Source organism: Talpa occidentalis, unplaced genomic scaffold, assembly GCF_014898055.3.
Source record: "Talpa occidentalis isolate TD23 unplaced genomic scaffold, MPIMG_talOcc4v2.1 talOcc4.2, whole genome shotgun sequence".
Lineage (NCBI taxonomy): Eukaryota > Metazoa > Chordata > Mammalia > Eulipotyphla > Talpidae > Talpa > Talpa occidentalis.
In genome coordinates this window covers 65,869,676-65,883,469 of record NW_023602073.1, presented here as the reverse complement: position 1 = coordinate 65,883,469, position 13,794 = coordinate 65,869,676, and the positions used below count along the sequence as shown (strand labels likewise).

General features: G+C 48.2%; 1 protein-coding gene across 1 annotated transcript; it reads right to left on the bottom strand.

Annotated features, from left to right (window-relative positions):
- Positions 1 to 663: 663 nt before the first annotated feature.
- On the bottom strand, positions 664 to 912 carry LOC119251424 (cytochrome c oxidase subunit NDUFA4-like). Its single transcript, XM_037518717.1, has one exon. The coding sequence runs from the start codon at positions 910 to 912 to the stop codon at positions 664 to 666; it is 249 nt and encodes an 82-aa protein (XP_037374614.1).
- Positions 913 to 13,794: the final 12,882 nt, after the last annotated feature.

Sequence of the window (13,794 nt, the reverse complement as noted above, 5' to 3'; positions counted from 1 at the left end):
AAAATAAATAAATTTGCCTGAGCCTCAGTTTCCTCATTAGTAAAATAGGAACAAGAATAAACACTTCATGCCTCTCGGGGGTGCGGCAAGGATGAGAGAGCTTGATGGAAAGCATCAACTAACCCAACACCACTACAAGGTAGACACTGGGCACTGCTGAAGATACACATGGAATAAGTGTTCACCCATCTATCCCCTGTGGACAGGACTGTCCCAATAAACCATGACTTTTATTTCAAGTTTCAGATATTTATCAATCAGTGTAAACCCAGGTCTCCCTGTTGGCGCAAGAGGTTAAGACAACCTATGAAGCTACCCTACCCACAGCCACTGCAGCATGAATTTGATCCCCAGCCAGGGAGCTGACCCACAAGGCACAGCAGACCTCTCCTGCCTCGCCCGCTGCTCCCCTCAGCAGTGTATTTCAATCTGCCCCACTCTGTCTCTGGTGAATCCTCTCACCCCCCACATCTCATGCCTGTACCCCAGTTCTTGTATGCATAAATAAATAAATCTTTTTAAATAAATCAGTGTAAGCCCTAACACAGTCCACCAAAGTGATTTGTACATTTAGAAGGGAAGAATTTCCTGGTTAAGTGGAAAATTGTGCACATGGCTTCTGGAATAACTCGTTTTAAGCAGTTTTATAGGGAAATATTCCATTTATAAGTCTGGACTTTCCTTCTTCAGTTTGCTGTCATCTACATTCACTGGGTAGAACCTGTATTGATCATTGGGATCCGGTTTATTCCAGGGTTCTGGGTTAATCTTCCTGTCCCAACTGACATCCAGATTGAACAAAGTCAGATACATGACATACGGCCTTGCTCCAGTCCCTCCAGCTCCAGTAAATGCAAAGAGGAGAATCGAGCTAGGATGCTTCTTGGCCTGCCCAAAGATCTGGCAGAGCATGGTAGTGGGAGAGGGCTTGGGCCAGGAAGGAGAGGAGAACAAATCTGCAAGTCCCAGAACTAAGTCTCTGCCTAAACCATGACTTCCTCCCTGCCCTCTCATCTATTTCCAAGGTGGCTCTTAGCTGTTTGGCATTAGTACTATTTTCATAGGTTAGATTTTTCAGAATTAAAGTTATTGGGTGAAAGGATTAAAAAAAAGTTAAAATATTGAATTTGAACATATGAATATATTTACTACATATATTGGTAACTTAAATTATTAAAAAAAAAAACAGGAACAGTGCGTGTTGCTAATGTTAAGTGAGAGCTAATGTTGAATAAGTGGCACATTCTAGTGTAAGGAGCTTCTTTTGCAAAGGCTTAGAGGTATGAAAGCAAAGAAGAGCCTGGAACACACAGAGACAATGGGAGGATGTGAGTGAGAATAGATGTTGATGGATGTTGTGTCAAATAGCTAATCCTTCCCTGCATTTCCTTGTGGGCTTCAGATTTTACTCTGAAGGCAAAGGGAGAGACTGTAGGTTTTAAGGTAAGAGTTAGGATTGGAACTGCCTCTCAGAAAAAAAGCAGTGTGAAGGGTGGAGTTGAGAGGAGGGGGCAGATAATCAGGAAATACTTAAATTTGCATTTTTTAATTATGGTAAAATATGCATATAAAGTTTCCATCTTAACTGTACAGTTCTGTAGCATTAACTATGTTCACAGTGTTGTGCAGTCAATCTTCAGTACCTTTTCATCTTGCAGAACTGAAACTCTATCCCCCTTGAACAATGGCCCCCTGTTTCCACTGAGATCACTCCAATAGGGCTTGTAGTCCTACTAGATGTGGGAATGAGGAACAGGAAGTAGAGAAGGGTCACTCCCAGGTTTGGGGAGTAGAAGACTGAGTAGTGGCATTGCCAATAACTAATTTGGGAGCTATAATATACACAGTTATCTGTTGCTCATAACAAACCACCCAAAACTTGGTGACTTAAACCAACAAAGATTTCTTGACACTCAGGATTGAGGGGTTCACTGGATGCATCCTGTGCTGGCTGTCTGGATACTCAATCAGCTGTATTCAGCTGGAGGGTCAGCTAGAATAGAAGATCCAAGCTGGCCTCACTCATGAGCCTGGCAGTCATCACTGGGTGTCAGCTGGGGCACCTCAATTCTCCTCCACTACTCATCCTCCAATAGGCTACCCTGGCTTCCTTCCATGGCAACTGGCTTCTCTCAAGGCCTAACTTCTCCCGCAGTAACTTCTATCACATTCTATTGGTCAAAGCAAGTTCAGGGCAAGGGGAAATAGATTCCACCTGATAGGAGCAGCTGCAATGAATGTGTGGCCATATTTAATCTATCAGAGGAGGACCCAGCTTAGCCGAGAAAATGAGCTTACAGTCATAGAGATAGAAGAGGAAGTTGAAATCAACCCAAAGGATGAGATTTGCCAACCAAAAAAGGGAACCAGGACACTTAATGGAATCTAAAAGATAGGCAGAAGAGATGGGTCCCAAGAGACTGAGATCAAGTAGCCAAAGGGGTAGAAAGAACCAGAAGAAAATTCTGTCCAAGATGCTCCAAGAAGAGAGTAGTTGATCGAATCTCATACTTCTAAGGTATTCAGTAGCATGCAGTTTGTCTAAAAAGGGGGAAGTATCTAGATATGGTGATTGAAGAGACCTTAATGTTCTTGTAGAGAGAATTGATAGAATGCTAAGAACAGACACCAAACATGTCTGGATGATGAGTGTGAAGGTGCTGGATTTCTCCTTGTCTACCCAGGACATACCACACAGGTAAATGGAGGTGCTTGTGATAGAGGATTATTCCTCCCCACCCCATTGATCTGCTTTGGCCAACAGAATATGAACTGATGTCATGTGTGCCACATCTGAGCAGAAGTTCTAAAAGCCACACATTTGCCACCATTGTTCTCTTTTCCCCTCTGCCTTGAGAATGGGAGGTCCCAGATGGAGAGTGCTTTTTCAGCCTGGATCCCAGAATGAATGGGCAGTGTCACCACCGAGCTGCAGCCGATATGCAAAGCTATAATAAACCACTGGATGTTGGGCCTGCTGACTAACACAGTATCACCTAGCAAAAGGTGACGAGACTGGTACTCAATAAATGTCCATTACATCCTATCATTAAAGATAAAGAGATGAGAGTCCAGACCCGGAGTGCTCAGCTGTGACTGGAGTGATGGTCATAAGAGTTCCCAGAAAAAGGAACATTTGTGTTAGACCTTGAAATCTGGTCAGTATTTAAAGAGTAGGCAAATGGGGAGGTGGTATGTTAATGTCCTAATCAAGACCATGCACCCTTGGGTTCGTTTTTGTTATAAATTCTGCATAAAAACTTTCTAGTTCCTATGTATACTTGTTTAATAGTATGCTTTGGTTCTCCTTTGAAATATGCTTCAAAAACCTGTAACAGTAAACAGGGGCTGCATATTAATGGTTTGGCCCAGTTCATGCATAGGAAGGAGGTCCAAATAAAATTGGAGTTTCAGAGCAGAGAAAATAAAGAGGGATTTGAAAAGAGGTCCAGATTCTTTCCTGGAAAAAAAAAAAAACCCTTCTTCTTTTAAAAGACAGACATCTGACACCAGAGGATACTCATCCATAGAAGTTGGGGCCCCTTTGGAATGTGGGCTATTAGGGCCTTGCGGGAATGGGGGGTTGCCTGACAGGGTTTGATCTGGCTCCGCTAAGGGCTTCCTTCTCCTTCCTCGGGGCTAGCTGGCTCATGCTGTAGACGGAGAAAGCAAGCTGCGGACAGTGGGGGACACAAATCCAGAGGCTGTACCAACCCCAAGCGTGTGTTCCAAGACCTTGGGTGAACAGATTTGGTGGGGGTGACTGAGTGTGTGTGTGCAGGCACACACACACATACACACACAAGCACATACGTTCAATTTAGCAGAGGAAGTCAAGGCAAATAGTTTAATCACAACCATCCCTCGGGGCAATTTGGAATAATTTTCTCATTAGAGAATATAACATGCAGCATGACTAATGTTCAATCAGACAGTAGCTTCCAGTGCCCTCGCCCACTGCCATTACACAGACCGGGCTCTGATTAATGGCGGAGGGGTGTCTGTCCATCCTCTTGGGGCCTGGAATAGTGGCTAGAGTCCAGTGACGGGAGGGGAGGAGGGAAGCTCTTTTTTCAAATATAAACATGAAAATAAAATAATGGGACCCCTCAGGGCTTGAAACAGACCTGATTAAAGCTGGAGGCAGCTTCACCCCTGGGGCCCAGGATGCTGGCAGGACTGCCTCTACAGTGTCTCCCCCGCATCCCCCCCCCCCACAGAGGCAGAGCTGCGGCCCTCCAATTCTCCCCCCCATTTCTCTCCCCTCTCCACCTGTGCATTCCCCAGCTTTCTTCCTCCTCTGTGTGTCTCCCCTCCTCTCTCTCAGCTCCCAAGTCTCTCCCTGGTCTTTCTCCTACTCACATCACGCCCCCACTGCGTCATCCCCCCACACAGCATCCACTGTTTTTTCTAGGCTTCCTGCTCTGTCTCTCCTGGTGTGCTGTGCGTGACACCTTTGGGCCCAGTGCTGTTTCCTTGAGGAAACCCAGAGATGTGAGCAACCAGCTCCTACTCTCCTGTTCAAAACCGAAGCCCACAATGATCAGTTGAAGGCTCTCTGGGATTTTCTAGAGCTCTGTTAACTCCAAGTGTGGTCCAGGAACCAGCAGCCTCCTTAGCAGTATCTCCCGAAGGTAAGAAACACAGCCTCTCTGGCCCCTCCTCAGATCTGCCAAATCAGAACCTGCCTTCTGTCAAGAGCTCCTCAGGGACGTGTGCACAGTTACCCTGAAAGTGTTGTCCTCACTGGCTCATTTCAGTGTCTGAGGCCTAGAGTGACAGAGTTCACCGAGTTATGTGGCCAGCCCAGACCTAGAACCCCTGACTCACTGATCCCCAAAGATAAGAGTCCCTTTTAATGCCAAGATGCCTCTCACTTAAGGTAGCAGTTTGTGAGTGTCACCTTCAAAAATCTGGAAAGAAGGTCTCCCCCCAATAAAGAAGGATTCTTCTCTTTGCAGGAATGCCCTTCTCCATCCCTTCTTCAAGTACGTTAAGTTATAGGCATCAGGAAATCTAATAATGCATGTTTTAGACACATGTAGGGGATATAGCAAAACGGACCCTGTAGGGTAAAGAAAATATCAGGCTTTTCTGCCCTTCCGCCATCGGGATAGATGATGGATCCTTGTCCTGAATGCATGCCTGATGGCGGGCACCTGGAATAGGGTTTGGGCATAGGTAGATGGGATTCAGCTGAGCTAAGACTGTACTTTTAAGGGCGGTGTCCCGGGGACGCCAGCAGCAGCAGCAGCACCAGCCAAGAAGCCGAAAGAGAAGCCGAGAAGCAGCAGAACGAACTCCAGAGAGCCCAGATAGAGTAAAGATTTGCTGGGGGCTGGGAGGCCTGCCAGCCTCCCAGCCCCCCAGCCAACACCCCTGCCTGCCATATGCCTGGTGAACCCCAATAAAAGACCTGCAAAAAACCACTGAGGACTCTGACTCCTTAACCCGGTCTGCATGGGATCAGAAAACCTGCACTGTGGTCCAGTTCTGCCTTTACAGACCCATTTTCAGGTCATGGTGAAGATCATAGAAAACTCAGAGCTTGGTTCTTGTTCCCAAGGAAGATTCATTCCCAAGGGCTCTGGTCAAATATACCTCAGATCATGAAGGAGGATTCCCTAGTTACTACACACACACGTGTGTTTGTTGTACCCATACACACACACACACACACACACACACACACACACACAGTGTTTAAATAAATCAAACAGTTGAGCCAGAAGGGGGTGACCAGGGCTGATACAGTTATCAGGCGAGGCTCTGCAGGTTTCTCTTAAAAGCTGCCCTATGACAAATCGCCAGCTTTTGGGGCCCAGTTTCCTCAGTGTAACAGCAACTGCACACGGGCCGCTGAGGGGAGTGACTCATGGTAGGGTTTTTCTCCCTCTCAGGAGTGTGAGGTTTAGTGAACCAAGAAATGGTGAGATCAGGCCTCCGTGGTGGCGCAGCCATTGAGTGCTGGGTTGCGAAGCTGCTCGCAGCCTCTGCAGCGCCAGTTCGGTCCCCGCCAGCTGGCGAGAATCCCACATGGCATAGCAGACCTCTCCTGCCGCCCGCTGCTCCCCTCAGCAGTGTACTTCATCAGTCTGCCTGTTCTGTTCCCCCTCTGGCTCTGGTGAATTCTCTCACCCTCCCGCGCTTCTGACTGTACCCAGTGCTTGTATAAATAAATAAATAAATCTTTAAAAAAAAAATGGTGAGACCATGAGCAAGGAGCAGAGGAGCCCAGGAACCCCAGTTCTGCTTGTCCCTGTTTCCTCCTTGACCCTCCAGTTATACACCCTAATTTACACCAAACAATAGCTGCCCAAGACCAGGCACATTGGAAATTTCTCCCATTGTTTACCCTAAATCCTGCAAGTCCAGTCAAGGTGGAAGAAGAGGGGCCCTGGGGTTGGGCAGTCCTGTGCTGGGTGTGAACCCTTAAGCCCCTTGACCTCCCTCTGCCACCCTTCCCTCATTGTGTGAAGCCTCAGCTGTGCCTGCCTGAACCACAGGAGGCGCTCGTGGGAGGGGTTGGGAAGGGGTGTGTAAAGTATGAATATTTCAGAGACCCTCTGCAACTCCAGTCCTCCAAGGCGCCAGGCACAGAGGAGGGGTAAACACTGAGGTTGCAGAGAGCTGATTTTCATCAAACAGCAGTAGGGGCCTCAAAGATCCGCCAGGCCTCCCTGCAGGGCGCAGCAGTCACTGGTGACACCAGGACCCCAGATGCACCTAGAAGCTCACAGTCTGAGGCACGGGAGCACAGCTGGAACCCATCAGCACCGTGGTGGGGGGTGGGGGGGGGAGAGTGGGGAAGCAGGGGATGGGATCCTTTCAGGGCTACCCCCAGTCCCCACAGGTTGGAGTGGAAGGTGGGGCATTGACACCAATGAGACGACTCTGCCCCCTACTGGCTGACACCGAAGCTGCTGGACAAGTGGAAGGACAAGGCAGGTCAAAGTTGGGTGAGCACCTGTGCAGTAAGCAAGCTTTGCTCAGGGGCCCCCACTCCATCACACCCAGGTCTCTTGGGGAGACACGACCCTCTGTCAGCACTTCACACACACAATTTAATCAACCACACTCCCCTCAGCATTCCCACCCACAATCTTCATGACCCCCCAATTGCTCAGACACCCACCTGCCCCTTAATGGGGCTCTCTCAGTAGCCCTCAAAAAATATCAGTGACCTCACTGGAGGATCTGCCAGCTGAATGAGCAACTGACATTCACCTGAGTCATTCAAGATTATTAACCCTAAGTCACAACTTTAAAAAGAAAAACCAATTCAACCCTAAAGCTGATGAAAGGAGCAGGGAGAGCAGGGAGAATGCAGAACAGTAAGGTCTACACTGGACCTTGGTGTTCCACTGGAACCACTGGCAGGACTAGGCGGGGAACAGGGCACATGGGAATGGGCATATCCGCATGTCCTCCCTGCACTGTCCCTGTCCCGGTGACCGCCTTGAGCTGTGTGGCCGTGACCCTGGATTTAGTCTTCACTCTGCAGGAGCTCGGCCCCAAAGCCAGCCCAAACTTGCAGTTCTTGGTTCTGGGTCTTCACTGCCCTGTGCTGTTTGGGGGTCTCCCCTTTGTGCAGCTGTCTCTTCCTGATGGACTTTGCGATTGGGTCCATTTTTTCCACCAATGTAAACATGCGCCAGTGAACGCTGTTGTGTCAGCTGGCACTGCTAAGGAGTTAACTGAGAGAAACTCACTCTCATCATGTATTTGACGTGTGGAGGTCAAACATTATCCCTCCAGTTTACAGATGCCAAGCCTGAGCATGGGCAGGAGAAGGGTTCTGGGGCCACTTGGGCAGTAAGGCTGGAGCAGGCTTGCTCCTGTGACCCGGGCCCAGGCCCCTCTACCTCCTTGGGGATCCCACTTCTCACACTGTATCAAAACAGGGATTCTGATCCAGCTGGTCTGGGGTGGGAACTCCCAAGTGAGGCTTGTGCTAACTGTCTGGCCCACACTTTGGGCAGCCAGGCTTCAGTTTAGGTTAGTCTCCGGACATCACTAGTGTGTAGAGGCTTTTTTTTTAAGGATCAGGGTAGTTGAGGGGAGACATTTGTGGTGTGTGTGCTCATTGGCCTCCAATCTGGAGGGCACTTTGTCCACTAACCCTGAGCACCAAAGATCAGAAGTACCCACAGCACACTTGATGCTGGAGCTAGAAAGTCCCCCCAGAGGCCCCCAGCTAGTTCAGAAGACTAAAACCTGGGGCTGAGCCTGATGCTATGATGCTGGGTCCTGTGTGGGTCTTTCCATGTGAGCAGGGCTGGGGATGCTGGGGACTGGCTACTGCAGGAGGTGAGCGGTTGCTGGATTGTCTGAGCTCCTTCTTCCAATTTTTTCCACGCAATCCCCTCCATCTCCAATCCAGAGAGATCATCTGCAATCTCTCCAATGCAGAGCTTGATTTGAGGAGCTCACCAGGAAAGGTGGTTAGGGCCTTGGACAGGAAAGTGCTCGGGCAACCCTTTCTGTGCAGAGACGTCCTCCACTGGGCTTTGTTTTTTTTTTTTTTTTTTGATCTGACTTTAATGACAGAGATTCCATATTTGTTGCTCAACAACAGAAAGCTGTTCAGTGTACTACCTGGGCCCCACTATCAGGTAAAATTCACAGGAAGGCTGGCCTCTCTCTGAGTTGGGCAGCCAAAGCTCCTTCGTCCTCTGCCTGCCAACATGCCTGCTGTACCCTCCCAAATGTAGAACCACCATGCCCCCACTGGCCCACCCAGGCATTCATCCATCCATCCATCCACTCAATTGATGTCTGTTGTTCTTTCACCATCTAGGAATGGCTCTAGGTGCTAAATGGAGAGTCAAAGATGAATGAATTGGTGCTTTTCCCTCAAGAGGGGGAGATGTATCAAGGAAGAGCATCACTTTATAGCTCCATTTTCCAAGTCACATTCACACCCTTCATTTCATTTTGTCTTAAAATCAGAGATCCTGGGAGAGATGGTGGGCAAGCCAAGCCATGTGCTCCCAGAGGCGATAACTGTGCCAAGCCTCACCCCAATCATTTCCTGGTGGGGAAGAGGTGGAAGCCACTAGGTGCATGGGGGAACCTCGTAGTGGAGGGTAACATTAAAGCACCTGTAGGAGGTTCAACATAGGAAGAGATTCACCACTGATATGACTCAGGGTTGGTGGCGTTGGGGGTGGAGGCAGCGTTTCAGAGACCTGTTCCCCAGACAAGGAAAGGCTCAGAGTGGGGACAACATTGCCCACAGACATGTGTGAGCAGGGGCAGAGCAGGGGCTCAAGTCCACTTCTCCCTTAGGGATCCTTGAGGACATTGAGCAAGATGGAATGTTGTGCATCCTGCCTGCAGCTTCAACATGGAAATTGCTCAAAGATCAACTTCTTGATGTGGAAGAATCCAGCAGGTCACAGCCAGGCTGCTCAGGTTTCTGAATAGCAGGCCCAGAGTGAAAACCTGTGACGGGTGTGTCTCCACCTTTTTCTTTTTCCAACAGCATTTTGTCTTACCTCTCTTATAATAAACTCAATCACAATTTTTTTTTAAAAAGAATAGAATGTTACTTCATTAATAAAAAAAATTAATTTAAAAAGTAAAAATAAAATGTTGAGAAATGCTCCTCTGGGGTAGGGGGAGAACTGTATGCTTATGATTTCTTGCTGAGTGAAAAAAGAAGAATCACAGAACAAGATGTACAGAGTGGCACCAATCACCTAAACGCACACACAAAGAGGGGTCAGAACAGGGGCAGGAAGAGCACAAGGTATTATGGTGATGGGTCATGCATGCTGTGGAGATGGGAAAACTATAAGGAACACACCCGAGGGGAGAAATCAAACACTGTATAAAAATGTACTGCAAGGGCCTCCCCTGGTGGTGCAGGCTTTGCAGCGCGGGTTCGATTCCGGCCGGCCAGCAAGGGTCCCACAGGTGCGGCAGACCTCTCCTGTCTCGCCCGCTACTCCTCTCATCAGTGTATTTCCTCAGTCTGCCTGTTCTGTTCCCCACTCTGTCTCTGGTGACTCCTCTCACCTTCCCACGCATCTGGCCTATACCCCGGTTCTTGGATAGATAGATAGATAGATAGATAGATAGATAGATAGATAGATAGATAGACAGACAGACAGACAGACAGACAGACAGACAGACAGACAGACAGACAGATAGATAGATAGATAGATAGATAGATAGATAGATAGATAGATAGATAGATAGATAGATAATCTTTAAAAATATATGCTGTAAAAATTAATGCTGTAAATAAATTGTTAAAAAAAAAAAATAAAACACACACACATCAGATGGAAATGTCTAGAAGGTTATGACCCAAACTGTTAATAGTGAATAACTAAGAAGTAAGAGGAAATGAGTTGGAAACAGACAAGAGGCTTTTGCTTTACCAATAGCGTTTTAAATATTAAAGTTGATCAGGAAAAAAAATGAATGCTGTTCAAATCTGCGCTACCATCACTACCATCACTGATGAAGTGGAAGTAACTGTGTGAGTGACTTTGTCCAGGACAGAAAGCACAGCCAGAAAGTCGTGCCTGTCTCTTAGGGGTTACTAACCTCCACAGGACCAAGCCAGGGCCTGCGGGCAGTGGCTCTCAGAGGTTCTCAGACATAGTTCCCACAATCAAGTGTGTTGCTGCTGGTGAGAAATAACTCACAGGGGACAGGACACTGAAATGTAAATGTGCACTTGTCTCTGCTAAGCCACCACTGGTCTCCAGTACAATACAGGGTCAGGTGACATCCCATTTAGAACAGAACTGTGTCAGTCTCTGTCATCTGAATTGACTATTGCTATATCTTATGGGGTTCCACAAGTCCTGACTCCCACAGCAATTGGGGGCTGGCTGTGAAGGTGTGGGAAGGACTGCTGAGGACTGATGTGGGTGAGGACTGCCAAGGGGTCAAGGACATTGCAGGAGAGCACCACTGCAGGAGAGGGAGGGCACCTTGGCAAACCCGTGTCAACCCAGCGATGCCTGGGAAAGTCAGCTTGATGTGATTCATCGGGAAAAAAGAATATAAAGGTGGGGCTGCAGAGGCTTCTTGAACCACCAGTGCCACAACCCACGCACACCTGCATGCAAGACTGAGCCTGGAAGCGAAGAAGCCTGAGGGGAAGGCAAGGTGTTTGAGGGAACTCGCCTTTAGCCTGAGGGTTCTGAGGCCAGCTCCTTAACAGAAGTAAAGAAAACCCAAGCACCAAAGGCATGTCCAAATATGCTGCCCAGGGCCTCCCTGGTGGCGCCAGGGATGAAGTCTTGGGGCTATCAAGCCACAGGCAGCCACTACAGCATGAGCTCAACCTCCAGCCAGGGAGGTGACCCACATGGCGCAGCAGACCTCTCCTCTCTCGCCCGCTGCTCCCCTCAGCGGTGTATTTCAGTCAATCCGCCTGTTCTGCTCCCCACTCTGTCTCTGGTGAATCCTCTCACCCCCCGCAACTCTGACCTACACCCCAGTTCTTGTGCATAAATGAGTGGAATGAATCTTAAAAATAATAATAATAATAATAAACATGTTGCCCAGTAAGGCAGGAATCAGGCAAGAGGTGCAGGCAGAGAAGAGGAGGTGGGAACTGGAGGGCAGGAAAATGAGGAGCAGGATTAGCACCAACCAACAAGCACAAGGGCAAACACAGACTGGGGTGTTTACCAACAGCTTGGCATCCAGTAGGTGTCCAATAAACATCAGTACCTCCTTATCCCCACTGCTTCAGGGCCTCCACCTCCTGCTGCTTGTTAGTGTTTGAGGAGTTGTCTCAAGTTGAAGGATGGATGAGCCCAGCTGGCCCCTAAAGGAGCCCCCTCTACCAACAGGAAGGGGTCAGCTGGGCCCCAGAAGCCATCCAGCCAGGGCCCATTTCTAAGTCACTCCCACATGTTCGTCTCATGCAGGTAAAACACAGATAAATATGGCATGGGGCATGTTTATGCCCCAAACATTACTTGTGCATTTGCAATACAAATTTAACGAGCCATCTTCAATGGCCTTTATTTTATGTTTATTGTTGTGTTGTTATTTTGTTTGCTTGCTTGCTAAATCTGGCTAATCTAATTCCAGAACCATCTTTGGAAGAGCGGGCAGCATGGATGTCATTATTCCTACACTGCAGAGAGGAAAGGATTTTAGGTTATACTCACATTCCCAGAGCTGGAGAAGGGGGAGGCCGGAATAGGACCTCAAGTCCCCGGGTTCTTTCCACACCCATAGCTCCCCATTAACAAGACCAAATGCCAAGCATATTAAAAATAAAAATGACTGAAGGGAAAGAGGTGCAAGGATGCACTCAAACCAGTGGGTCCCTGGGGATGTGCTGGACTGGGGAAATCAGAAACGGCGTGTTTGGTTTCACACGCCTTCCCAACCCTTGACTGCTTCTCCCCGACCGTGCACAGTTCTGTAATTTTAGAACTAAGAAAATACATGAGCAAATGCTCCATATTGGAAGGAGACAAGAGGTGGGCACATGGGGGAGTGGACCCCAGCGCAAGGAAGTGAGCTAAGCGAAGAGTTCAAGTCTACATGCCCGGGGACCCATCTCACAGCAGAAGAACGAGATTCCTTTTTGTGTGCAGCCTGTACAAACCAGGCTTTCAAAAAATATCAAAAGCCATGGGAAAATACTTATGACGCTCAAGAGGAAAAGGCCGCCAGAGCAAGTGCATGGTGCTGATCCAGCTGTGCATGTGTGTGCAATAATCCAAACTGGAAGTCTGCAGCATTTCACCGAGGCTGTCAGAGAGAAGGAACAATTAGAGTTGATATTTTCTTAATGTTCTAAATCTTCCAAATGAATATGCATACTTAGTTTTTAAAAAAAATAATTTTTTAAATAAAATGTTTATGTCTCATCTCTGACAGATTAAACCAGAATCTTTGAAAGCTGTGAGTTCTAGAAGTCTGTACTTTGAGTGCTGAGGTCTACGAGCTACTGAAAGTCAGTGCTTTGTAACTCACCACTGAGAATCAACACTGGAAGAAGTCTTGCTCCTGCCTTAGCAAGACTCCGCCTGCCTGCTTCATTCTGCCCTCCAGGTGGTTCTAGGAAAGGGATGGGGGAGGGAGGGGGGTGGGGGGGGGGAAGCCTGTGGGTGGGGAAGAGCACCTCCCAGGCAAATGCTCCCTGGCTTGTGACTTCCTCTGACTTGGAAGAAAACAGCTCTGTGGCTTTATGGAAATCACTTTGCAAATGAAATGGAAAACAGGGCTTCTGAGAGGGCCAGCCCCATAGCTCACCCCTACAGTCCCTCCCTGAGAAATGCATTATAACCAAACAGGTGGCACCACCCTATGTAATTCAATCAGGGTCTTATTTAGGAGTTGACAAAATAACAAAAACATTTCACACATCGCTCTGTCATGGGGCTGCCATTTTGGAATTTAGTGTCCAGGAGGCCCTTGGGTTACACGAGAAGAAATGAGCACACTACAGAGAGTCTGTAATCACCTTAGTCAGGGGTCTACCAGCACCTGAACAGAACAGGAGACAGGACAGGCCAGCAAGCTGACTCCCAATACTTCCCCATGTCGCCCCCTCCTCCTAAGTGCCTAGAGCCCCCTCCAACAGTTTCCATCACCCAATGAAGGTCTATTTAGCTGAAATTCCCTCTCTCTGAATCAATCTTTGTACCCATACTTCTAAGCCCTCAATGGGCAGGGCTTGACTACAAAATAAGCAGAAAGAAAAATGATCACATGATTTGATGCCCTCATGAACTGCCCCCTGTGAACCACAGGAAACGGGTCAGCTGTAAAGAGTGTGTCTTGGCTCCTGACCCCCACTGGGCA

Coding starts and splice junctions, on each gene's coding strand:
- LOC119251424 (XM_037518717.1), bottom strand. CDS start 912: ATGCTCTGCCAGATCTTTGGGCAGGCCAAGAAGCATCCTAGCTCGATT.